We start from the raw sequence: 26,967 nt of genomic DNA on the forward strand, positions 1-26,967 counted from the left end.
CCCCCTCCTCGCCCTCCGCACGTCCAAACCAGCGCCAGGCTAGGAAGTCCACTCCCTCCAGCCCCACTGCCCCCTCCCCAGCCTGCCCACCTCCTCCCTGGCCCCTCGGATCAGCCAAAGGGGCCCTCAGACTCCAGTCGGACCCTGTCACTCTCCCGGCTCTAAGCCCTTGGATCAAGCCCAGCCCCCCCCCCGCCCCCACCCCCGCCCCCACACTCCCACCCCCACTTTCTGTCTGGTGATAATAACAGCTCCCAGGTCCTGCCGGCCTGCCAGAGCTGCTTCACGCCCCACCGCCTGCCTTCCTGCGTGCGTGAGAGTTGCTGCCGCCTGGATTGCCTCTCCCTCCCCGCCGACCTTACACACCCTTGGAGACAGCTCAGCATCTCCAGGTTTCCAGGAACCCCCTCTCCATCCTCTGGAAGGGCATCTGAGCATTAGTCCCATCCCATGGCAACTGTCTGTCCCCCGTGGAATGCCAGTGCCCAGGAAATGTTAGCTGAGCTGACTCAGCTTTCTACCCCCCAAAACCTCAAGCTCCCCCTGTCCTTGACAGCCCCAGCAAACTCAGCAGACGCCCTAGATGTGTAGGAGAGGAGCTGACTAAGATGAGTCAGCCCCAGAAGGTTCTAGAACATCTCTGTGGTGCCCCAAGATTCTTGTAATCTACAATAAACAGAGACCTGGCGGCGGCCAAAGGTGGGGAAATGAGTTGGTGATCACGGCCCTCAACCAGGGCATGGAAAAGCCATTGCATTGGAATCCAGGGGTGAACTGCAGAGAAATGGGGTTTCTGGGAGGAAGGCTGAAAGCTGGAGACACAGGTGTGGTGCCCAGAATGTGCTCGCTAACGCCAAGAGAGCCAGGAGAGGAGATGTCTGCAAAGATAATCACCTAGATCTGGCGCGTAACTCTCACAGAATGGGGACAGAGGCCTGAGTTTAAAAGGGCTGCTGCAGAGCAAGTGGCAGCCCCTGTCCTGCAGGGACAATGTCTCCAGCCGTGGTCATCAGGGGCTCCAGGGGCCAAGGGGAGCTACACTGAGACACTGTCTGCTCCCACCCTGTGTGGCCACCACGTTTCTAATGGGATTTTGCATTGTTAGCTGGCTAAACCTGAACCTTAGAACAGGGGTGACTGTGTGGTGTCTCTGGCCAAACCACGGTGCAGCGGAAATGCTGCCCGCAGCCAGGCGTGGGCTCCCGCACACCCCTCCGTCCCTCTCCCGGGGAAGAGATCAGAGGGTACCATCACACCCAGGCCCCATTACACGCTTTACCCCCAACCAGAGACGCCATTTCTAGGGACCAAGACCTGGGGTGGATTCTTTTTCCTACGAGGCAATGGGTTTTCACCTCCCTACTCATGGGGGCATGCACAGCACTGTGCCCCCAGCAGTGGGGACAGGATGCCCTGAACTATCACCGCACTCACTCCATCCCGCCATGGCCAGTCCCTGTGTAAGACGGTTGTCTCAGGTGGCTGGAGCCCCCCCCCCCCCGGCAGCCAGGCAGACAGACACGCACACACAGATATACCCCTCTTTCTTTAGCAAAGGGGTCTCCAAGGAGGGAGGGCAGGGGCAGAAAACGGAGCAGAGCAAAAAGTCTCAAGGCTCCTGCTCAGGTCCTCACCCTCTGGACGCTGCTTCAAGGACCCCCCTGAGAAAACCCGGTCCCACCCCTCGGACACCCGGTCCCACCAACCCGGGCCCTCCTCTGAGGAAGTTTAGTCTGACTCAATACTGCGGATGAGGTCCTTGTCCCGAGCCAGCACCCAGAGCAGACTGGAGAAGGGGGAGCCCCACAGGCTAAGCCTGCCTCTCTCCCTGCACCCCTCCACCTGCCTGTGACAGGCGGAGCACAACGGCCATGACTGAATCACTCGGCAAATATGGACCGAGAACTTGCTTTGTGCCAAGCTCTGTGTCAGCCCCCTGGGGGCCAGAGGGGAATCGTGCGGAGCCCCTGCGCTCCCAGACGTCGAGCGCAGAATACACGGGTGTATTCGACAGCGAGCGCCCACTATCGCCAGGGACCTGCGAGCAATACGAAAGCACATAAGCCACCAATGTCAACTCCTGGAATGTCAAGGCTGGAAGAGAGGAGGTTGTATATTAGCCCAACCCTCCCACTTTAAAGATGGGGAAACTGAGACCCAGAGAGGTTAACGATTTGCTCATTTGTTAGCCTGGGGCTATGACCTGGGCCTGCCAACACACACTGCAAGCCTCGTTCTCCTGCAGGGTCGTGCCGCCACCCCCTCCAGTGCTCCTGCATGGCCCATGGCCCCTGTCCCCCCACTGCAGTTAAGTAAGTTCTTGCCTGTAGGGGTCCTCTTCATCCAGGCACCACAGACATAATTTATTGGGCCTCTGGCAGGGGGATAAGCCCCAGGAAGCCAGGGGCACCCTCTCCCACGGTGTTGTGAGGCAGGGGTGCAAGCTGTGGCCAAGGCCTCTATAAACACAGCCCAGGAGCACACCGGGAAAAGAAAGTAGGAAAGTCGGGCAGGGAGGCAGGTGCTGAGAACCACTCAGCTCCAGCCTGGACGGAACCAGCCACAAAGCACAGACCCAGATTCAAAGCCCAACTCCAAGACCTTGAACAAGTTTCCTGAACTCTCCAAGCCTCTGTTTCCTCATCTGTAAAATGCATACAGTAATGGTCCCTGCTTCATGAGATGGCTGCAAAGCCTCGGGAAAACAATGAAAGCTTAGCACACAGTAAGTGCTTAATAATGGTGAGACCAGAGCCCCCATCTTCAGAGCTGCATGCCTCAGGGGCACCTCCAGCCGTTCCATGGCTGACTGTCTTCATGTCAAGAGCACCAGGTCCCACGGCAATCAGGGAGCACCAGCCACAGCCGGGGAATGTCCACTGCTCAGCGCAGAACTCCACGGGCTGCACCAGTAGAAGGAAAGATGGCTCTGGGGAGCAGAGGTCAGAGGAAGGAGGCTTCTTGGTGCCCGGGGGAGCCCCAGCAGTGTGCACTTGGCTGCCTAACTGACCTGCCAGTGAGCAGAACCACACCCCGGGCATCTGGGCAGAATTCTATATTAGGTGCTGCCAATGGGGAGGGAGGTGGGAACTGATCTTCCTTTAGTCCCAAGGGTATTGGGGTGGCTCGATAAAATCTCTCACGATGTCTGCCCATCCCACAGCCCATCTTTCTTCCCTGAGAACTAACCCTTCCCACACAGCGAGGTTTCATCCATATGACCCCGTTTCTCCAGCTATACTGACTGAACTAGGACTACGCACCACCAGCAGCCAGACCAGATTCTATTTGACAGCTTTACTGCGATGTAATTTATATACCACTTTAAAGTATATAATTCAAGGGTTTTTAGTACATTCACAAGGTTGTGCGACCATTACTACTATCATTACATACTATCTAATTCCAAAGCATTTCCATCATCCCCCAAAAAAGACTTTACAATCCACTCCTCCCCCAACAAGCCCCTAAGCCCTAAGCAACCACTAATCTACAATATTTCTGTCAATGTGCCTCTTCTAGACATTTCATGGAAATGGAATAATACAATACGTGGTCTTTTGTGTCTGGCTTCTTTCCCTTAGCATAATGTTTTCAAGGTTCATCCATGTTATGATATGTCTCAGTACTCCTTTCCTTTTCGTGGCCAAATAATATTCCACTGTATGGCTAGACCACATTTCAATTATCTATTCATCTGTGGATGGACATCTGGGTTGTTTCCACTTTGGGCTGTCATTAATAATGCCTCTATGAACACTCATGGACAAGTTTTTGTGTGGGCATATACGTCTTCATTTCTCTTGGGTATATACCTGAGTTTAACTGCTGGTCGTATGGTAACTCTACGTTTTAACCCTTCTGAGGAACCACCAGACTGTTTTCCACAAAGCAGTTGCATCATTTTACATTCCCACTGCTGTGTAGAAGGATTCCAATTCTCCACATTGTCAACAAAACTTGTTACTATCTGTCTTTCTTATTATAGCATCTTAGTGGGTATGAAGTGGTACCTCTTTGTGGTTTTGATTTTCATTTCCCTGATTGCCAATCATGTTGAACATCTTCTCACAGGCTCATTGCCCATTTATATATCTTCTTTGAGAAATGTCTATACAAATCTTTTGCCTATATTTTTGTGTTATTTGTTTTTGTATTATTGAGTTGTAAGAGTTCTTTATATCAATACATTCCAGATACAAGTCTCTTATCAGATAAATGATTTGCAATATTTTCTCCCATTCTGTGTGTTGTCTGTTCACTTTCTTGACTGTATCCTTTCCAACACAAAAGTTTTTAATTTTGATGAAGTTCAATTTATCTATTTCTTATTATCGTTGTTGCTTGTGTTTTTGGTGTCACAACCAAGAAACTAGCACCTTTTCTAAGGTCACACAGATTTACCCCTATGTTTTCTTCTAAGAGTTTTATTATTTTTAGCTCTTATAGTTAGGTCTCTGACCCATTTTGAGTTCACTGTTGTATATGGTATAAGAGAGGGGTCCAATTTCATTCTCTTGCATGTGGATATGCCATTGTACCTGCACCATTTATTGAAAGACTGTTTTTCTCCACTGAATTGTCTTGGCATCTTTGTTGAAAATCAATTGACCATAAATGTGATAGCTTATTTCTGAGCTCTGAATTCTATTGGATTGATCTATATGTCTATCTTTATGCCAGTACCACACTGTCTTGATTATGGTAGCTTTGCAATAAGTATTGAAATCAGGAAGTGTGAGTCCTCCAAATTTGTTCTTCTTTTTCCACTTTATCCTTGAATATATGAATTTTAGGACCAACCAAAGAAGCTAGCTGGGATTTTGAAAGGGTCATGGGTTTCCAGTTCCTGGTTCAACCTCTCCTGAGCTGTCGCTCCACTTCTTCCCCTTGGGTTCCCTAAGGCACCTGGATACTTTTTCCATAAATTCCATCTCTTGTTTAACCAGATTATACTGGGGTTTTGTTTCTTGCAATCAAAAGAATATTTACCAATAAAACTAGGAACACAGTGCTACACACTGTCCCAAACCATCATCTCAACGCCACCTCCCCAGATACCCAGAGACCCCACTGGGGTCCCAATGTCAACACTGGCCCATGACCCCCCCCCCTTCACCCTAGTCCATAACTGGTTCCCTTCCAGGTTACAAATATTATATGGTAAATATTATCTGTTCAAACAAACGGATCCGCAATAAATGCTTGTGAAATTAAACCAGATGTCCCAAGACAGCACCAAAAGAGCACTCCTACCACTCCATACCTCTTAGCAACCCTCACATCTATCATCTCATTCGATGTGCAGACGTGCTCTGGGCAGCTCTAGGAAGGCCAGGCATTATTATGCCCATTGGACAAAAGATATGGAAACAAGCCCAGGGAAGGGAAGCGTCCTGCCCGGGGTGACTTGCCCTGAGCACTGGGCTGCGCTGAGGCACACATCATGCCAAGTCAGCACAGGCACGGGGGGCCCACTGTCTCGCCCCACCTTTAAGAGCTGCTTTAGAAGCCACCTCCTCCCAGCAGTCTTCTAGGACTGCTCCAAGGCACTCCTGGTGTCAGCTCTACAGAGAGACCGAAAGCTCTCAAAGGGCAGGAATGGTTTGTCCTCCACACCAGCCCTGCTAACGCCCACCCTTACCTTTCTGAGCAACACAGACCAGGGTGGGAAGCCTCTTATTTTGACCCCTATGTCTGCCAGCCCTCAAGACTGGCTGTGCTTTGCCCCCGGACCTATGTCCAGAAACAGACAGTCAGTGCTGGCAGCTGAATGGTGTGGTAGGGAGACCAGCCAGGAAAACCTTTCCTCTGAGATGGGGGAGTGACGGCCCCAAGGAGCTGCCTTTGAAGGAGGGCAACCCATTGCAGGCATTCTTCACGCACGAGCTAAGTCACAGGTGGCAGGAGAAGACTTTGAACCAGTGGCCAATGCTATTTTCCTCCTAGAAATTCCTTCTTAATTCATTCATTTGGAGCAGGTGATAGTCGTACTCATTGCCCCAAGGGAAGGATGCAGAAGGAAGTAGGCGATACTCTTAAGTCTCAACGGAGAAACAGAGTAAAGGGGATTTTTTTTTTTTTTTTTTTTTTGCTTAAAAAACAAGGAGAAAGAGGATCAGGATGCAGACAAAGTGATTTGGCCAGAAATAAAAGAAGAAAAGGCAAGAAGATGGTGAGGGAAGAGGGGTCAGAGGTTCCAGGAGAGAGGTGTGCTGGGACAGACCTGGGAACACATGGTAAACCGAGGCAGACAACTCCCAGACCCTGAGTCTGGTGTGGAAGCCTCAGAGAGCCCCAAGGGCCAGGCTGGCCAACATGACATATGTCTGGTAACAGATGACTCAACGAGCAGCTGACAGCACACACACACACACACACCCTGGGGAATGGCAGAATGATAGTGTGATAGGGTTGTGACTTCACATAGAAATTAAAGTGATAGGAAATAAAATTGTCTCTCTTACACTCCTAAGTCTGCGGTCTGAAAGTCACACTTGCTACCGCACATTCCCACCATGCTGGTCCCTGCTGCTTCCATTCCCGCCTCTGCCTTTCCCCAGACACCCCAAAAATCAAAAGCCTGGTCCAGCCTCCTCCAGCCCAGAAGCCCCACAGACTCGGACTGAAATCTGACAAATGCCACAGCCACTCTCATGTTTCCCCCACGTCGGGGGAACGAGGGCCCCAGAGGAGCTCCGGTCTGCCATCGTCTCTGACCTTCACAGAACAGGAAGTGGCTACTTACTTGACCTTCAGACTCGCCAGCATGGTCTTGTCGATCCTGCCAAGAGAAAGCAAAGGCTTCGGTCAGTGCCGGGGCTGCAGGCTCCCACACAGCACCTGCAGGGGAGAGGGTCCTAGGCCAGCCCAGACCACCAGACCAGCAGGGCTCTGCAGGGGACAGCTGCTACAGGGGGCAGGTCCCCCCTGCAAGTTGAGGAAGGGAGGACTGTGAGTTCTGGGAGGGCTGGGCCCACACAAAGCCCTATGAGATGACTACCATTATTAGACCCATTTTAGAGATGAGGAAACTGAGGCTCAGAGGGCAAAATCACTGGCCCAGTCTGAATCCAGGTATTTGACTCCAGACCCAAGGATCTTAAACACTTTGCATGCGGCCTCTCCCTTCATTACTGCTACCCCCACAAGAAGACTCTGCAACCCAGCTTCATGGGTCAATAACAGGTGGACATCACTATTTTCTGGGCTTCTGCAAGACCAGAAAGGGAAGATGCAAGCATCCCCACCACCAGGGACCCTCCATCCGGGGAGGCAGACCCCACTGCTGAGACAGAACCCGACAGACAGTAGGCTCCAGGGAGAACTGGCAGGTGGGTTCCCTCAGACCCAGGAGTTTGGAGCCGGGAGGATCACGTTTGCTGCAGACTGTCCCCGCAGCCAGCTCCTCCGCCCCCAGCCTGCGCCCACCCTCGCTGGGAGAGGAGCCAGCGCTGCTGAGCTGCTATTTTTACCCCCTGCATATGCCAGCCCTTATGGCGGCTACTAAGGGGCCCCTCCTCCCTCTCCAGGGACAGAAAGGTGGGCCGGATTCCCACTGATGGCATCTCCTGTGTAGGGGTCAGGACCACCAGTGTCACCACCGGTGCCACCGGCACCAGTGCTGCCACCACCCGTATCACCTCCCTGTCAGTGTCACCATCACTACCCATGTCACCATGTGCCACCGTCACTGACAGGGTCACCACCCGCAGTGTCATCACCAGCGTCATCATCACAATCCGTGTCACTGTCACTATCAGTGCCAAAACCTGTGCCACTGTCAGTGCCACCAAAACCACCCCCGCCTCCAGGACGCTTAAAATCCTGGAAAGTTCTTTCAGGCAACCCTGTCTAGCCAGCTCAGCTCTGCCTCAAGCTTCCCAAACACATGGTGACAGGGGGAGAGGAGAGGTGTCGGGCCACATGGTGAGGACAGGGAGCTGTGCCGCCCCCCCACCCCACCCCCCCGCAAGTCAGCCCCGAGGCCTGGAGCTGGGGGGGCGGGATCTTTCCCGCTGAGGAAGCTCCCCGCACCCGGCTGCAGCCCCCACCAGCTGCATCCCTGGCGTCCTGGCCCACATCCCTTCTGGTTTCTTCCCCACACTCCCTCCTGCGCCCCTTTCTTTGGCACTTCCACTACGGGTCCCTGAGGCTCTCACCCTGGGCCCCAACCCCCTCTGGCATGCAGACCCCCCTCCTCTCCCACGCAGCCCACCAGATCCCCAGATCTGACCGGGAGTCAGCCCCCCACATCCTGTGGACCATCTGTAACCCAGAGCTGCCCCCACTGGTAACCCCTAATAATAAGCCCTTACATTTTACATTTTCTCAAGGTTCTCTTTTAATTCTTACAACGTCTCTGTGTTGTGGGTGAGGCAGAAATTCTGAGCTGACACGTGGGGAAACTGAGACCCAGCAAGGGGAAGTGTCCCATTCGAGTTCCTCAATAGTCAAGGTGGGGTCAACACGAGCCCCCGGACTCCTGGTGTGTGCCTTCCTGACCTCCGTCTGGTCAGCCCCAACCACCACGTCGCCTGCCAGCTCCTTGGGTCACAGTGGCCCCTGGCCCCGAGCCCAGTCCACACTCACCAGGGTTCCCACGCAGGGGTGTGGCCCCCGCAGGGCGGGGCCTGTGGTTTGGGCAAGGCTGAGATGGGAGATGGGGCAGGGTGGCTGCGGGGCTTTTCTCTTTCAGGGCGCCCACGTCCCTGGGTACCCCTCCCTCCCCTGGGTCTCCCCCTCACCCTCATCACCTTGTCTGCCCTTGACACCAGGGGTGATCCACCCTGCATCCAATGGAGCTTTGAAAACACCACCCCAGAGATTCTGGTCCGTGTCCGGAGGGCTCCAGGGATCTGTGATATCCCCCTAGCTGACAACCGTCCCCAGAGAATGCCAAACTCCAGTCCAGCGCTATTGCTTGCACCAACCTTCCAACCCCACCACAAGGCCCTGCCACCCCCTCCAACTCATGGGGCCCCAACCAAATGCCTGCTGGGTGCAAAACACCCCACTTAGCTAGTGCCCCAGCTCCTGCTGAGCACGTGTGATGTGCCCAGCATCCAAGAGACCACGGCAAATAGCGGAGGGTTCCTGCCGTCCTGGAACCCACAACCAGTGGACACTGTGGCTGGCACACGGGGGTCTGCTGGGCATACTAGGGCCCTTGCCCTGCCTTCATCTTTGCCTCACGGGCAGCCCTGGGTGGCCACACTCCTGTCTTCCCCCTTACCTGGCCTGGGTTTTTCCCAAGGCTCTGGAGCAGCGGTCTGGATACACAGGGATTCATTTGGAGACCCAGAGCCTTGCAAAGGGAGCTTTCCGATGGCCGTCCTCTGTCTGCGCCACACCTCCCAGAGGAAGGCAGGTCTCGGCTGCTTCCCAGACAGCGGACACCCTCGGGACGGTGGCGCCTTGGCCCAGGCATCAGGATGGCCCATGAGCAGGCACGAGGCTACACGGTGCCACACCTGGCATACCTCATCCGCACTGTCCCACCTCCCGAACGTGGAGCGAGCATAACCCTGCCTGCCCCAGGACGGACGGCAAAGGGGGAAAGGGAACACGAAGCTGCACACAGATGGACACGAGGACCTGCCCCGAGGAACAGGGCCGCCCTCCCCAGCCCTCCTGTGCCTCCCGCCCTCTCTCTCGCCCTCCATGCCACCCCCAATGGCCCACCACTTTCCACACCAGGACACCCTCTGGCTGCCCTCGCCCAGCACCCTCTCCCAGTCTGACAACGCCCCAGGCCCAGACGCTGAAAGGAAACCGATAATGAAAACCACTAGACTCTGTTCCCCAGCTGGGGAGAAGCTGCCAGCAGCTGGTCACCAGAGACAAGCCTTTGACCTCAGTTCCCCCACTTTCTGGCCCCTTGGGAAGGGAGGAGCACCTCCCTTCTCGGGGGGGAGGGGGCCTTCGCAGGTGGGCCTGCCCCTCCTCTCACAACTCAGACCCGGAGCCCAGGCAGCCTGGAGGTCCAGGGGGCCACAGACTCCCCCGCCACGCGGTGACAACAACGGCGTAGACAGGAGCGTAACACAACAAGCACAGACTCGAGCACACATGGCTACAGAGGACCAGAGTTGCAGATGGGCACCTGCTCAGAAACACGGAGTGCACGTGTGATCACATGCATGGGCACACGCCTCACACACAGTCACAAAGACAGCCAGTCTCGGTCGCACACACATGCCTGCACACGCAGGCTCAGGTGCATGCACACACGTTCACAAACGGTCCCAGACACTCACACTCGGGAACCCACTGACGGAGACACATTCAACGACAGTCAACACACACTCACGCTTCGACCTGCCCACAGGCAGCCAGCTCCGACCTTCTGCGTTCCCTGGTGCCCCTGGTCAGCGAGCAAAGCTTACAGTTGCTGATGTCCCCACCAGGATCCTCCAGCTCTACCTGCGGGCCCAGCTCTCAGGCGCAGTCCGGCCCCTCTGCTCCCCCAGGCAGCCAGGCGCCTGACAGGACTGCACCTCTAAGTTTGCTTCCACCACCCACCCGCCCTCCCATCTGTCACCCACCATCCGAAGCCCCCAAAGGAGACGCTGCGCTTCCGGCCAAACATGGCTGTGACCACCCGGCCCCGGGTCCCAGCCTCGGCCCCGGGGCTGTCGGCGAGAGGGCCGTGCGTCCGTCCGTCCGTGGTGCAGCAGGGTCAGTGCCAGCACAGGGCGGGGCGCCCAGCGCGGCGCCTCCCACCTCGCCTGTCCCCCAACCCGAGCTTCCTGTGGGTGAGGCTGCAGGGGTGGGAGGTGTGTCCTGCCCTCGGGAGGCACCAACACAGGCAGGGGAGGGTGTGGAGGGCAGCTTCCCCACACCCAGAGGAACCCGCAGCTCCGGAAGGGGCTCGGCTGGCAGATTGCTCCACAGCCCCGGTTGGCAGCTCGGCCCACACAGCCCTGGCTTCCTGGAACCCAAAGGAGCCTCGAGGATTCCCACGACCATGCCTGGGAGGGGGGGCTGGCTGGGAGCCTCAGGGAGCTCCCCAGGGGCTGTCTGAGGCAGGGACCTTCACCTGCCTGCTCCAACAGGGCTCAACGAGTGTCGGATAAACCAGCCACACACATGTAACCGCACCAGCACACATAGACATAAGTATACACACACACACAGTGTGCAGGGACACATGGGATACACATGCACAGGCACATATACATGCACTGGGTATACAAGTACATGCATGCTCAAATACATGTCATTATGTGCCTGCATACATGTGAGCACAGGCACTGCACACTCATGCACACAAATGCACACTCACATGCAGGTATGTACAGGCATTAACAGAGACACCTGCACACACCTGTCATGTGCTTACAAATCCCCATATGGACACATGCACACACAGAGAGACACATGTGCTCACATGTACACATCAACACACTCAGACCGCACACACACCTGTAAGGTGTATTCCTACGTATCCATACACATACTCGGGTACAGATGTGAACTTGTCAGACCCCAGGAGTGTCTAGGCAGAGGTCAGAGCAGCGCCATGCCCCGCGCCTACAGTGGGGGTGGGAGGGCGGCATCTGTGTGCAGGCATGTTTGTCTTCCCAGCTGAACCACAGTGCGAGTCCTCATCTCTGCATGCACCAGTGCTGACCATGCCAGGTACACAGCAGGCGCTTACTAATGATGACCCTAGGGGGGAGTGGCACAAACACTATAGCAGACACTGGGGTAGGTGAGCACAGCCAGGCGCCAGGCCCCCGCCCCGCCCCAGGCAGTGGAGAAAGGGAACTGAGCTGCCTCCATTGGCCTCTCCCTCTGGCCAGCCCTCGCCGCAGTTTCCTGTCCAGGACCTGCTGACACTCAGAAGTCAGAGACTCCGTGCTGAGGTGCCGGGGGCCAACCACAGGCTGTGGACAAAGGGCACAAGGATTTCTATCTCCTGGACCCCTCTGCAGCAGGGGACACGACACGGCCCCAAGGCAGCACCCTGGGTGGGCTGGGGGAGCAGCTTCGGGGTCCCGGCCCAGCGCAGGGCTGGGGAGGTGGCTCCCTTCCTCCAAGGCAGCTGGCCCCAGCAGGAGCCTGGAGGTCCTCGGTTCAGGCTCCCCCTCCACCCCCAGCTCTGCCCCAGGAAAGGAGGATCCTGTGGTTCACTCTCGGGGTGGCTTCAGCCTGCTGGCTTCCCACTGGAAATCCACTCCAGAGAGCCACATGTGCCTCTCACCCCGCCACACCCAACCCACACCCAGGAGGTGCTCAGCAGGTGCCGTGCACGCCTGGGGTCCTACCTGCCCTGCCTCCATGTGGCCTCCCTCTGAGAAGAAGCCCTCTGCACTCAACCCGCCCCGGGCTCAGGACGGAGCATCTGGCCAGGCCCGGCCAACCAGGGCTCCCACTCTCCTGGCTGCAGTGACCTCAGCGGACCCAGTAGGACTGGATCCCGGGACACTTCCCCTGCTAAACCACAGGATGAAAGCCTGGGGCTGTGGAGACTGCAGGAAAGTGAAACCAACCTGCAGAAAGGCAGAGGCAGAAGCAGGAGAGAGATCAGGTCTTAAGATTATCATCTGAGCTCGTGGACCCTGCTGCGCCGGAAGCCAGCTGACCCCTGGGCAGAGAAGAGGCAAGCAATACGTCCCTGCGTCCCTAGAGCCAGCATGAGTTGGATCTCTCACTCTCCATTGAGAAAGTCTCCACTAGGAAGAAGAGCTTGATGAGAGAATGAATGCAAGGGAGAAGGGTGGGCCCACCGTCCCTTCTGCCTTCTCCCCTCTGCCCCCGCCACACTGACTCCTGCTCTAGGCCACGTGCCAGGCCAGGTGCAGAAGGCACCAGCGTGAGCCAGACCCAGCTCGCAGCCTCACCCCAAAGTTGCTGGAGTGGGCATCATGAGAGCTGCCAATAACACAATTCCTTTTGCAAATTACTCGCTGCTTTATCTATTAGAGGGAGTTGACGGCGAGCACACCTTTGGAGCAGGCTTTGATGTGCTTTCACGTGTGAGAGGTGGGGTAAAAGCCCCACCACACCAGGGCGCACCCCACCGCCCACACTGACCACGTGTGAATGCTGTCCATCGCGCGTATTCTAGGGGAACACAAAGCCGACAGATGTTCTCATACGGGGCTTCATGGTCCCGGCAGACACCCAGGGATGGACATCTGGACCAGGAAGGACTCAGGCCCAGGCCCAAACCTCTGAAGGGCAGCAGGGCAGCCTGGGGACCAGGCAGCGGTTGCATTTCAAGGCCTCAGCTGCTGCCACCCTGAGGCTAGCTTCCCCCAGCTGGGACTGCAGCTCCTGGCAGCCACGAAAGGACCCGGACACCCGGCCGAGGAGCGGCGGTAGCCTGGCTGCAGTCAGCAGGCACAGGACTCACGGCCCCCTGGGCTGCCTCGATGCCGCCAGCATCCAGGACCCCTGGAGAAGCCAGGAGCACCCAGCACCCCCCTCGCCCCCAGAGTGAGGGCCTGGAACGAGAGCAGGGAGCTTCCCAGACGGCTTTTCATTTACTCCGTGAGCTCTGGAAGGGTGGTGAGAGCCATTCTAGAGCCTTCTCCGCTCTCCCTCTCTCAGCTCCAGCCTCTCAAGCTTGAAGCCCTGAGACCTCTCTAGGCCGCGGGTTTCCCCTCTATGATGCGTGGTGGCTGCCACCAACCTCACAAGTTACCAGTAAGCGTAAGCACCTCGCAGGGGCTACCACACCCTGATGGGAGCTGTTATAATTATTGCCCCTTAGGGTTCCACCCCTGCTTCAGACCCTCTCAGCTTCCTGACCCCCGGCTCTGAGCCCTGGGTCCTCTCCTGTGCGGGGTGGGCAGCGAAGGGGCCGTGGGCTCTCTGGGAAAGGCTATCAGGCTATCAGTCAAGAGAAAAGGGAAGCGCTCTGCAAGGAGGCCCAGCCCCCTGGCCCCACCACCGCCCAGCTTCCTCCCAGAGCTCTGCTGACTCGGCAGCCAGCTGGGAGGTCAGAGCAGGGACAAGGACAAACTGGGGGGACAAGGGAGCTTGGGGCAGCACCCGCATGTGTGAGTTTACCGTGGGCCAGTGCTGGCCGAACGACTTAGCTCATCTCATCTCACAACCTCCTCTGAGATGGTGCCACTGCTATCCCATTGTACAGCTGGGGACAGTGAGGCTCAGGGAGGTTAAAGAACTTGACAAAACCCACCCAGCTTGACAAGGCTGTCCGCTCAAAGCTGCCCCACTGATTCTGGAGCCCACAGAAATGCACAATTCATGCAGTGCCCATTTTACAGATGGGAAAAATAAGGCCCGGAAAGGAAAGCTCAACCACGGAGAGAGAACAATGACGAAGTAGGAAAGAGCAAGTGCCCAGGTCTTCCCAACACCTAACCAGATGGGATCCTCTCTCCATGTTGCTCCTCGACCCTTCCCAGGGCCTGCTTTGGGTCACAGGTCACGAGGGCCGTGGGTGTTCCTGGAGGACCAGCCTGGGGGCAAGTCCCAGCGAGAGCCCCAACCCCAGGGCAGAGTCCCAGGGAACCCATCCAGCTCTTACAGGCTTTCAAGACAGGAGGAGCCAGGCAGTTACAGGAAGTTCAGGAAACAGAGGCCCCCAGAGAAGCAGGCACCAGATCTTCCAGCCTACATCGACCCTCTCCTTACAGTGTGAGCTGGCACCAGTACTGTCCCCATGGAACTCAGCTCTCATCCCAGCTCCACCACCAAGTCACTGTGCACAGGTCACCTACTCTTTGAGGCTTCAATCTACCATTCCTCAAAAGAGAGACTTAGATTGGCCTCTGCTCCATAAGCCAGGTGAAGGTAAAGGAGGATGGAAGGACAATGGCAGAGAAAGACACTCTGATCTCCAGGGAAACAGGGCACAGTGGGCATTCCAAGCCAGCAACCCCACAGCAGTTAGGGTTTCACACCTTGGGGTCAAGATAAAACAGCATCTAGCACCTGCATAGTGATTTACAATGCACAGATCACTGCCCCGCACTATCTCAAAGGCCAGACTGAATTTCCCACCACACAAGTACTGAAAAGCAAGATAAGGAGAGATTGCAAGCACAGTACTTGTGAAAAAGGGGTTCCAAGAGCAAGACCAAGACAAAGGATGATTGCATAATTTATCCTTATCTGTTCAGCAAGGCCCCTCTACCAAGAGAGCTGCTAGCAATATGTGGCTGCAGACTAAAGAAGCTAAAAAGTTTTAAATAGCCAGACAGGGTGGATGACACCTGTCGTCCCAGCTACTCAGAAGACTGAGATGGGAGGATCACTCGAGCTCCAGATTTTGAGGCTGCAGTGAGCTATGATCTCGCCAGTGCACTCCAGCCTGGGCAAGAGTAAGACCTCATCTCATTTTTTTAAAAAAATTTACATAATAATGAGGCATCACTTTTATCCACCCAACAATAAAGTTTATAAAAACCTTGAGAGTGGGCACAGTGGCTCATACCTGTAATCCTAGCACTCTAGGAGGCCAAGAGAGGGGGACTGCTTGAGGCCAGGAGCTGGAGACCCTGTCTCTACAAAAAAATAGAAAAATTAGGCCGGGCGTGGTGGCTCACTCCTATAATCCTAGCACTCTGGGAGGCCGAGGCGGGCGAATTGCTCAAGGTCAGGAGTTCGAAACCAGCCTGAGCAAGAGTGAGACCCCGTCTCTACTATAAATAGAAAGAAATTAATTGGCCAACTAACATATATAGAAAAAAATTAGCTGGGCATGGTGGCGCATGCCTGTAGTCCCAGCTACTCAGGAGGCTGAGGCAGGAGGATTGCTTGAGCCCAGGAGTTTGAGGTTGCTGTGAGCTATGATGATGCCACTGCACTCTAGTCTGGACAACAGAGCAAGACTCTGTCACACACACGCGCACACACACACACACCTTGATAATGATGTAAGGGTACAATGACACAGGCATCCCATTTATGTGTAGATATTTGACAATATATACATGATGGTTGATTTTATACGTTAACTTGACTGGGCTAAGGGATGCCCAGACAGCTGGCAAACACTATTTCTGTGTGTCTGTGGGATGTTTCCAGAAGAGATTAGCATGTGAACTGGCAGAGTGAGTAAAGAAGATCGTCCTCACCAATGCGGGTGGGCATCATCCAATCTGCTGAGGGCCCAAATAGAACAAAAAGGTGGAGGAGGGCAAACTCATTTTCTGATTGAGCTGAGACATCCATATTCTCCTGTCCTTGGACATCAGTGCTCCTGGTTCTTGGGCCTCAGGACTTGGACTGGAACTCTACCGCTGGCTTTCCTGGGTCTCCACTTTACACACTGTGGGACTTCTCGCCCTCCATAACTGTGTAAGCCAATCCCTCATAATGAATCTCTGTCTACCTACCTGTATATCCTATTGGTTCTGTGTCTCTTGAAAACCCCAACTAATACAATCTATCAAAATTTTAGGCCAGGTGCTATGACTTATGCCTGCAATCCCAGCACTCTGGGAGGCCAAAGTGGGAGGATCACTTGGGGCCAGGAGTTTGAGACCAGCATGGGCAACATAGTGAGACCCCTTCTCTACAAAAAATAAGAAATTAACCAAGCATGGTAGCACATGCCTATAGTCCAGCTACTCATAAAGCTGAGGCAGGAGAATCACTTGAGCCCAGGAGTTCAAGGCTGCACTGAGCTATGATTGCACCACTGTATTATTCCACCCTGGGCGAGAAAGACATTTTTTAAAAACTTTAAACTCAAGGTTTAGAGCTCAAACTGACCACTGACTCCAGCCCGGGGTCCACCCTTCTACCCTGAGGGGAAAGTCTGTCTTAACTCAGACAGGGGGGACCAAGGTCTCTCACTGCTGACTCCAGATGGCTCTTCCATCCTCTCTGCTTTTAAGCAAAGAATTTGTGCTTCAATACTAAGAAAAAAAAAAAAAAACAAAAAACAAAAGGAGACCAAAATACAACTTTGCTAGAGGGAATTTGACAATATGAATCAGAATCCTTCCAAATGTGCATGCCAAGGGGGCTTGTAGAGATAGGTCACAGCCTGGTTTGGGGATCTGGATGTTGGTTTTAGATGGGTGTGTCGAGTTTATGGAAATTCATCAACCTGTGCACTTAAAATATGTGCACTTCTCTGTATGTATATTACGCCTCAGTAAAAAGATTATTTTAAGTATGCATGCCTTTTGACCTAGCGATTCTGTTTCCAATTCTACTCCATCCAAAGGGGGAAAACTCAGAAATGTTGCACAGGTGTATTTTCAAGGTCTCGATCACACGGTTGTCATGACTGGGAACAACCTCAGTATCCAACGGCAGAGGGCAGGTTACAGAAATATAGCATCTCCCAACAACAGAGCACATTTCAGCCAAGATAAAGCAGGTGCAGAAGTCCACACAGTGATGTGGGAAAACAGTCATAGTAAATTTCAGGGTGCAAATAAAACAAGCTAAATAATATGCTCAGAGCCATATTGTTCAGGAGGTAGGATTATGGATTATGATTTCTTTTTCTTCTCTGTGCTTGTCTGAATTTTCTAAGCTTTCTAAAATGAACAGGCCTTACTTTTGTAATCAGAAAAACTCAACAAGCACCCCTTAGGCTGGGCGCAGTGGCTCATGCCTATAATCCTAGCACTCTGGGAGGCCCAGGCGGGAGGATCGCTTGAGGACAGGAGTTCGAGACCAGCCTGAGCAAGAGCGAGACCCCATCTCTACTAAAAATAGAAAAAATTAGCTGGGCAACTAAAAATAGAAAAGAAAAAATTACCCAGGTATGGTGGCTCACACCTGTAGTCCCAGCTACTTGGGAGGCTGAGGCAGGAAGATCACTTGAGCCCAGCAGGTTGAGGTTGCGAGTTAGGCTGACGCCATGGCACCCTGCTCAGGGCAACAGAGTGAAACTCAAAAAAAAAAAAAAAAAACCCTTTAAAATAATGAAAATTAAAAGAACACAAAAGGAGGCAAGAAAGAGGGCAGGCGGAGGGTTATAACGTAGGTTCTCAAATGTACTGGGCCTGACAGCCATTTAGGGACTGAACAGCATGGGTTTCATCTAACTCCAGCCCTGCTGCTTGACAGTGGTGTGACCTTGGTCAAGGTCCTTTATCTGTCTAGGTCTCAGCCTGCCCATCCATAAAACAAGAATAACAATAGCACCTCCTTCACAGGGCTGCTGGGAGGGGTCCATGAGTTTGCACGTGTTTAGCCTGCAGAGCAGTGCCTGGCACAGACCTGTCGCCCTGTCCGCTGGTGTGACTACTGAAATTCTGACCCGTTGTTCTCGGGCAGGACCAGGAATCTGCATCTTTCACAAACTCCCCAGATGATTCTGATCCAGTGAGAAACACTGGAATGAAATCCACTACAATATTCCCACTATCACTGGTGGCCCTGGAATTATCTGCAGAAAGGCTTGTGCACTGCCGCCTGTCTGAAGGGGGCAGTCTCACTAAAGGAGACCACACGCAGCCAGCTCTTTGTGTCCCCCCCACACACACCGCCATCTGCCCACCCCCATCCAGCTGGGTCACTCCCAAGCCTCCTCTACTAAGAAGTAACTGGGTACTTGCTGCCCCGAGACGGGCCAGAAGGTGGGCACTCACGCCCTCTGCAGGCAAGTTCGGGTGGTGCAGGGAGGAAAGGGGCAGTCGTCTCGTTCCCAGTTCTAAGACACAGCCATGTTGCCCGCTGGCAAAGATTGGGGTGGGGGATTCTGCAACAACTCCCTGGTGTCAGAACGCATGGGCTCCAGCCCCAGCTGTAGGGGAACTACTTAAACTCCCTCCGCCTCAGGGTTTTCATCAGTGAAGAATAATTTCAGTCATTTCTTTCGAGCCATGAGCCAGATAAAAGGTATGTCATTAAACCCTCGCCACAACCGTATCCTCTTTCCCGATGAGGAACTGGAGCCTCACAGAGGTTCAGCGTCTTGCCCAAGGTCACAGGGCTGGAAGGTGGCAGTGGCAGGATTCAAACTCAAGACTTTGGCTTTGGACCCTTTTGCTCTTCCTTTAGGAAGGCTTGCAGCAGAGCAGGCCCCAAGTGAAGGCAGGGTTAGATGCCAGACCCTGCCAGGTGGGGCTTGAGCAGGCCCCAGGATTATTCCTGGGGCCCCTGCAGATGCCCAGCAGAGGAGCAGCCCCAACCTGGGCCAGGATGAGCTTCCCTGGGACCTGGCAAGGTGGCCGGAGGGGGGGAGGGACTCACACCTCTGGCAGAGGAGCAGCTAGGTGGTGGGGGGGGGCATTGGAGAGGTAGGGAACTCCCTCAGGCACTTTTTGTAAAAGCCCACAACACAGCATGTTCATGATGCATTCACCCTGATTTCCCTGGTCAAAGACGGTGGTCCTGATGGGGGTCACCCCACCCACCCCCGGGGCCAGAGCAATTCTTTCAGAGCCCCAGCCTCGTGGCACCTCCACCACCAACACTGGGCCTGTGCCCCTTTGAAGGGAGAAAGGCTGACTTGGAATGACAGAACAAACTGAGACAGAACAGGCCTCTTCCCTTCAAGTTCCCCTTTCTCTCCCCATCACAGGCCCCACCCCCAGGAGGGCCCACAGTAAGCTGCCCCCTGTAATACGTGAGAGTGGGTGGGAACTGGGGACACACCCTGTAGTTTGGGGAAACCTGGACCAACGCCTTACCTGTGGCCAGGGGGACCCATGGGCACAAGTGTCATCACTGGTAAAGGAATGACCTGATGAGGTATGGGCTGACAGTGTCCCCATTTTACAGATGGGGACATGGGAGGACAGAGAGACTAAGTGATTTGCTCAAGGTCAGACTCCTAGTGAGTGGCCATGGCAGACTGTACCTTCCAAAGATGACCACACTATATCTCCCCTCCCGTGTGCTCTTCTTGCAACGTGACAATGACATCCTTCCACCGAGAGAGGGGGTCTGTGTTCCCTCTTCTTGGATCTGGGCAGGCCTACGACTACAGCAGAAGTGACACTGCATCGTTTCCGAGGTGACATCAAAAAACGGTGAAATCAATTCTGCCTAGCTCTCTTTCTTGGGATGCTTGCCCCTTACCCCAGCCACCACGCTGGAAGGAAGCCCAAACCAGCACACGGAGGGAGCACATGGAGAGGCCCATGTGGAGAGGAACGGAGATCTCCAAGCCAACGGCCAGCATCAAACGCCAGACATGTGAGCCATTGAGCCTTCAGATGATTCCAGCCCCTGGACCGTGAAGCACCCCAGATGACGCTCAGTAGAGATGCAAGTTATTCCTGCTGAGCCCTGCCCAAATTGCAGATTCAGGAGCAAAATAAATATGAAAGTAAATTGTTTCTGCCAGGCACGGTGGCTCACGCCTGTAATCCTAGCACTCTGGGAGGCCGAGGCAGGAGGATCGCTTGAGCTCAGGAGTTTAAGACCAGCCTGAGCAAGAGCAAGACCTCATCTCTACTAAAAATAGAAGAATTAGCCAAATCAGCTGGGCATCGTGGCACACGCCTGTAGTCCGAGCTACTTGGGAGGGTAAGGCAGGAGGATCACTTAAGCCCAGGAGATGGAGGTTGCAGTGAACTATGATGATGCCACTGTACTCTACCCAGGATGACAGAGCAAGACCTTGAATCAAAAAAAAAAATTGTTTCCAGCCATGCGCTTTTGGGTGGTTTATTATGCGGCATTAGATAACCAGAACACTGGCAGAGCCAGAATCTGAACCAAGCGAGCTGGCTCCAGAGTCTGTCCTCCTGGGCCACTCTGCAGTGGTCCCTGCTGAGTGAGAGATGGTACAAAGGAAGGTTTTAGAGCTTGGGTCTGGAGTCAGATCTGTCTTCTTTCATTAATTGATTTATCCATCAAATGTCTATTGCATCGCTGTGTTCCAGGCTCTCTGCTAGTTCTGAGGATATTTTGGTGAACAGGACAGATCCCTGCTCTGGGTGGAAGGTGAGGAGGTAGAGGATAAAAGAGGGATACCTTTATGCAGGTACTTACAATAGGGCCATATGACCCAAAGGGGACCAGACGGGTGGGGAGACGTGTGTAGAGGGGATGATCTGTAACAGCCTGAGGGAGACTGCCAGGGTGAGATGGATGCAGCTTTGGGAAGAGAGGGGGAACAGCAGCAATTGCAAAGAACAGACATGGGTTCAGAACCTGGCTCCATCATTTGCTAGCTGTGTGACCTTGAGGAAGTGACCCAACCTCTCTGACCATCTACTTCCTCATAAAATGGAGACGATTTTAGAATCCGCCTCATAGGATTGTTACCTCATAGGACCGAATTGTTCTGAGGAATAAATGCACTAATACAAGTATAGCGTGTGGTCCGGAGCCTGGTGCAGGAAGAGCTTCATGAATATCAGTGACCATGATCATGGTGAGATGAATTATGCTGAGGCCAAGGCCCCCAGTGGGATGTCTGGAGCCCCAGAGACCACTCTGCTCCCCATGAGGAACCCGTGCCAACCCAGGCTGCTGGGGAAGAGTATGAACAGCCTGGGCAGGGGGCCTTCTCATGGCTGCACCGGTGCCCGGGCCACTGAGGGCAGGGCAGGTGGCTGGGGGCAGCGCACACACTTGCCTGCAGCATGCTGACACACAGAACGCTTCCCCCCACCCCTCCGGCCATCCCTGACTCATCTCCTCAACCCAGGGCTCATGCTCATCACCCTCAGCTCAGAGCTCAGGAGATGGAGTCAGAGATCGGATTGGTTGTCCCTCCCCAGGCCCTGCCCAAAAGGCAGTGGGCACCCACACAGCCAGAGGGGGAGAAGCAACTTCCTCCAGGCAGAGGGAGGGACGGAGTAAAGAAGCCCCGAGAGAGGGCAGAACTGGGCAGGGGAGAAGACTCAGAAAGCCTCAGGGGGCCAGGAAATCCTGCTGGGGTGAAATATCACCTGCCACCAAACAGGCACACCCTTGAGGACCCTGGATAGCACCCAGTGGGTGGCCAGACACATACCCAGGGAAAAGTACCCGTGAACAAACTGGAGCACACAACTGTGCACACACAAACATGCTCAGAGGAAGCCCACATAGCCACACAGAGCTACAGAGACACAGCAATCCAGCAACAAGCCCTCCAAGGCCATGCGTGCACACCAAACACAGATGTGCACACACACAGGCAACCTCAGTGTGCCTGACTGCCATCACCACCCTCCTGCTCTTGCTCACTACTAGCCCTCTGATCAGCAGGCCCTGGCTGTGCCAGGGTCCCCCAGGTACCCATGCCTGCTGCCATCTGCTGAGCCAGACCAAGTAAGGCCCAGCCAGCAGGCCCAGAAGGACCCAGGAAGGAGACTGGCAACCCTGGATCTGAACAAGGGAAGGGGCAGGATACCAGCTGGCCCCGAGAGCAAGCCACAAGCCCAGGACCGGAGCACAGGCAGGGCGGGGAGCTCAGCTTCAAGGATGGAGTCATGTCTCAATCCTTGCCTTGGCATCGCACCTGTCTTGGGAGCCCCTACTGCTGTTTCGCATCGTGAGCAGGTGGACAGGAATCCCCCTGTAACCATCTGGAAGCCCTGAAGGGTTGCAGCAAATAGAGAACAGCAAACACACAAAACACACACACACACACACACACAAGTGTAGCATGGGAGGCTGAGATCAGATGTGAGGCAGAACTTCCAGAACATTAGGAGAGGTGGACAAAAAGAGAATATCACCTACACAATGTGCTCATTAAAAGGGGAGTAGAGGGGCGGGCTGGCATTACTGTTTTTATTTCTTACCAAACCTATTAAAAACAAATCGCAGAGGTCAGAGTAGTCTTTAAATGACTGCACATGAACACACCGGCTGCTGTACCTTCCCAGCCTAGGCGGGGATGACCTTGCCTACAGGCAGAGGGATGGACACGTGACCTTTGTGATGCCAGCTTGAGCTGGCCATGCACAAGCAAGAGGCAGCTGGACACCTTCCCCATCCTGTGACCTCTCCCAGAGCGGGTAGCATGTTGCTTAGAGAGGGGAGAGGGTAGGAAGACAAGGGCCACCATGGTACCATGGCAACAGGCCTTGGCAGAGGCACAGCTGCACCTTCTCCAGTCGCCACTTGTAATAGGACCTGAGTGTCTGCAGACAGTGCCTCCCCTGTCAAAGGGGGTGGTGGCCTGGGAGGGGCAGGTGGACACATTATAAAAAAGAAGAATGAGGAGGCTTATGGGTGCTGTACCCTGAAATATGAAGCCTGCCCTGGCTTACGCCCTGGGACTCCCAAACTAATCCTCAGCCACTGCCTTCCCTGCCTCGTGCCACCCCATCACTCTCCTACTTGGTCCCTGCCACCCCAGACACCGCTAATCCCCACGCACCTGGCTGCCCAATTCACCCCCAGCCCTGGCAATTCCATGACTCTTGGCCACCTTCTGCCAACCTGCTCTCCTCTCTCTTCCTGCTCTAGCCCTTTCTCCAGCCCTCCCTCACCCCCCAGCCCTGTCTCCCCACTGACTGCGATGGCCCAGACCAGTGACCACGACCATCTGCCAGCTCCAAATGCCTGCAACCGCCCTCCCTCTACTCCTCCCACTCTTCTTCCAAGCAGACGCCTGCTTCCAAGCTGTCTGCTCCCCTCGTCCTCCTCTGCCCACTGCAGGGCTCCCGTGTCCTCCTGGGGTCAGAGACCAGGGAGAAGCACATCTGAGCAGCCAGCCCAGGGGCAGGACATCCCTGGCTCCAACTCACAGACTGCAAAACAGAAGCATTCAGGAGGTCTGGGAAACTGGGCTGTGGCCCCAGAGGAACTGACTGTGTCAGGAATCTAGCCCTTGAGCCCAGATCCCATGCCCAGGAGGGGTCTTTAAAGGTCACCTTCCATAGTGTCACTTGAGTGAATGAATATCTGAGCCACCCCCAGCATGTGGTCTTCCTGGCTACCAAGAAATACTCTATTAGTGAAGCCCTTGCTATGACCCCATCACCATGTTCAAAAATTCAGTAAATATCTTATTTAAAATTCGTAACACTCAGATGGGGAAACTGAGGCTCAGAGAAGTAAGGAAATTTACCCAAGGTCTTGCAGTGTGTTGGACCCCTGCAGTTCCCTGCAGGCTCTGAGCAGCATTTCACAGGTGTGACGTGGCAGTGCTTCAGGTAGGGCCACGCTGGGCCTTCTTTGAAGGTGCACTGTGGGATGCCCACAGGAAACCACCCGAGCCTCACACATGTGCAGTCTGGAAGCACACAGGAGTTCATGCCCACAGAGCCACCCTTGTCCAGCGGGTGACAGGGGAATGGTAAATGCTTCCCAGTTTCTCTCCACAACAGACAAGTTCTGACATGCAGTCTATGAGGGTCCTCAGAAGACCACCCAGGAGAGAGTGGTGGTGATGACAGAAATAGTGCATCCTTGTGTTGTTTCCCTTTCTCTCCTTTGTACTCCTTGCCCCCACCCTTGTTTCCTGAGGTCACTTCCCAAAGAAACTGCTGCATGCAAGCCTTTCTCTGAGGCTCCGCTTTGCAGGGAAAGCAGGTGGAGACTCAGCGAGTGGGTGTTGGGGCTGGGATTCAGGTCTGAGTGATGGCCAAGCCTTCATGCTTAACCACTGTGCTACGCTGCCACCACGCCGTCCATGCCAGGGTCCCTTTCCCTCGGGGCTCAGCCACACCTCATCAGACAGGGTCATGGGGAAAAGGGAGGGGAGGGCATCAAGGGTGCCTGCCCCAGGAGCAGCCTCTTCTCTGGAACTGAGACCACCTCCCACCAAATCACCTCCACACCCTGGGCTAAGCATGAGTCCCACCTAGCCATGTCCTGGCCTTACCCTAATTGGTGTCTGCCTCTTCCCAAAAACATCAATGACAGGAGCCAAAAGTAACTGCTGCAGCTCTTCAACTCCAGTCCCCCATCCACCTGCTACCAACACCCCCAGGCCCCAGCGCCCCCTGCCCCTCAACATCTGGGAAGGGAGGAAGGATCTGAGGCAGCTTCGTGAAGCCTGAGCAGCCAGACCATGCAGACACCCAACCCGCCCCACCCTGGACTCAGAAAATCCAGCACCACAGCTCGGAGGTGAGGACACAGCCTCTTCCAACTCATGCCCAAGTCAAAAAGATGTGCTGGGACGTTCCTGGAGGTGATCTCTGCGCAGGACCTCGCAGGCCCTGAGTCACTCCCAGCCTCCCAGCCCCAGGAGGCTGTGTGAGCTTTCTGTTTACTCCTCACCCTTCAGCAGGAAGAACAGGGAAGGGCAGTGCCTTCTCCCTCCTCGTGGGAAACTGAGGCCTAGGGGGTTAAGGGACGGCCCCAGGGTCACAAAGCATGAAAAGATCCTGAGAGCCCTGGCACCCAGCCCAGGACAACCCTATTATTCCCCGTGGAGGCTGCTCTGATGGGGGTATTCAGAGCCCAAACCCCACTTGCATGTAAATGCCTTTTGGGTTTGTTAAGAAGGGTGTAGGGGGAGCTAGGGAAAACAGAGGAGAGGAAAGAAGGGTACCCCCCAACCAGTCCCCAGGTCCAGACACACAGCCTCTGGCGGTGGCAAAACCACAGTGGAATCCACGCGGACTCCTGAAGTCTCCTGAACACACACCTGCCCTGGACCCCCACCCAGGGCCGGCACCCCGGCACCCACGCACCCACTCATGGCCTCTGGAAATGAGCACCAGGCTGGAAGCTGGCCCTGCCCCAAAGACCCGTACAGGCCCCTCGGCCAGCACTGCCCGTCCTAGCTCCTCTCTCTGCAACAGGCACAGGTTGGAGCGAGGCTGGGGTGGGTTTATGCCCCTTTGGGAAAAAAGCAAACCAACCGCGCCTGGCTACAGGGTCCTCCCGGGGTTTGTGGCATTTTCCTTCCGCTGCCACCTGTAAACACCGCACCTCTGACCTCCCCGCCTCTGCAGGCCACTCTGGCCGGAGATGGGGGGCTGCATCGGATGCCACTCGAGCACGCACACCCGCGTACGTGGATGTGTGTGCAGCGCCCCACCCGCGCGGATATCTGAGGACAGTCCCCCACCTCCCGAGCACAGCCCGTCACGCCGAGCGGCTCAGTGGCTCGCAGCCCCGGCTCGCGCGGCGCATACGTGCCGGCACCTCTCACAACGCGCACTCCCGTTCCACGTTCGGTCACCCCGGGACTCGCGTCCCGGTCCAGGCTGGCTAAGGAATTACACAGCACCCGGAGCCACTGACCTCTGTGACGCCGGCGCCCGCGGCTCCCTCCCCGACGCCGACGGAATGTCAACAGTCGTCCCGGCGGCTCGCCCAGCCAGCGCGCCGGCAGCGGCGGCGTCCGCCCCTGTCCATCCGGACCCGAGCCCCCTCCTCCTGGGCGGCGGGGTTCCCTCGCAGCCCGCCCAGTCGCGTGCCCCGTCACCGCGGCGCGCGCGCGCACACCGGGCCCGCGCCTCGGAGCGCACAAAGCCGCGCCCTCCGCCCGCCCGCGGCCGCTCGCACACCTGGCGGGCGCGACCCCGCCGCCACAGCCGCGCACGCGCAGCCCGGAGCCCGCGCCGGCGCGGCCTGGGGTCCTCCGGCTGCCGGCCCGCCGCGCCCACCTGGCGCTCCCGCCCGCCGCGACGCCGCCGCCCGCGCCGCGCCCGGGTCCTGGCGGTGCGCTCCGGGCTCGCCCGTACGAGCGCCGCGCAGCTGCCGGAGAAGGGGCGGCGGGGCGGCCCCGGGGAGCGGGCCCTGGCGGGCGGTGTGGGGGCACAGCGGGTCCTGAGCGCTGCGCCCGCCGTGGGGACGCTCGTGTCGCCGCTGCCAGAGGACTGCCCGAAGCGGCTCCTTCAGAACAAAGGCGCGGGGCGGGGCAGGCGCGCCCAGGGGACCCGGGGGCGAGAGGAGGGAGTAGCCCACCTGCCCACAGAGGCTCCTGGAGAATGGGGTCCGAGGCCCTGGGGAACGGGGGTGCGGAAAGATCCACGGGCTCCTGGTCTGTTGAGGAAGGCGCTCTGGGGCTCTCTCCAGCTCCGCGTTGGGTGGGACCGGGGAGGTGACACAGTGCTATCGGGACTCGGAAGTGGCTGGCGACCTTCAAAGACTGCTAAAAAACCCTTGAATCTGCCCCCTGTCTTGACCCTGGTGGCCCAGAGCTTTCATTCATTCTCCACAGACATCCTC

At 55.7% G+C, this 26,967-nt stretch overlaps 1 protein-coding gene across 4 annotated transcripts in view; it reads right to left on the reverse strand.

Annotated features, from left to right (window-relative positions):
* RAP1GAP2 (RAP1 GTPase activating protein 2) overlaps positions 1-26,210 on the reverse strand; it is a 213,677-nt gene extending 187,467 nt beyond the window's left edge. For 2 of the 4 annotated variants that reach the window (XM_075994246.1, XM_075994244.1), the window contains exons 1-2: positions 10,548-10,688; positions 6,749-6,784 (exon numbers count right to left, since the gene is read on the reverse strand). In XM_075994246.1, the coding sequence (XP_075850361.1) occupies positions 6,749-6,784; positions 10,548-10,591 (80 nt within the window). In that variant the 5' untranslated portion in view covers positions 10,592-10,688. Of the gene's footprint in view, positions 1-6,748; positions 6,785-10,312; positions 10,470-10,547; positions 10,689-26,037 lie in introns of those variants that run through there. The other 2 variants (XM_075994247.1, XM_075994248.1) reach the window with 2 other exon arrangements.
* Between the last annotated feature and the right edge of the window lie 757 nt (positions 26,211-26,967).

The sequence above is a fragment of the Microcebus murinus genome, chromosome 18, assembly GCF_040939455.1.
Source record: "Microcebus murinus isolate Inina chromosome 18, M.murinus_Inina_mat1.0, whole genome shotgun sequence".
Taxonomy (NCBI): Eukaryota; Metazoa; Chordata; class Mammalia; order Primates; family Cheirogaleidae; genus Microcebus; species Microcebus murinus.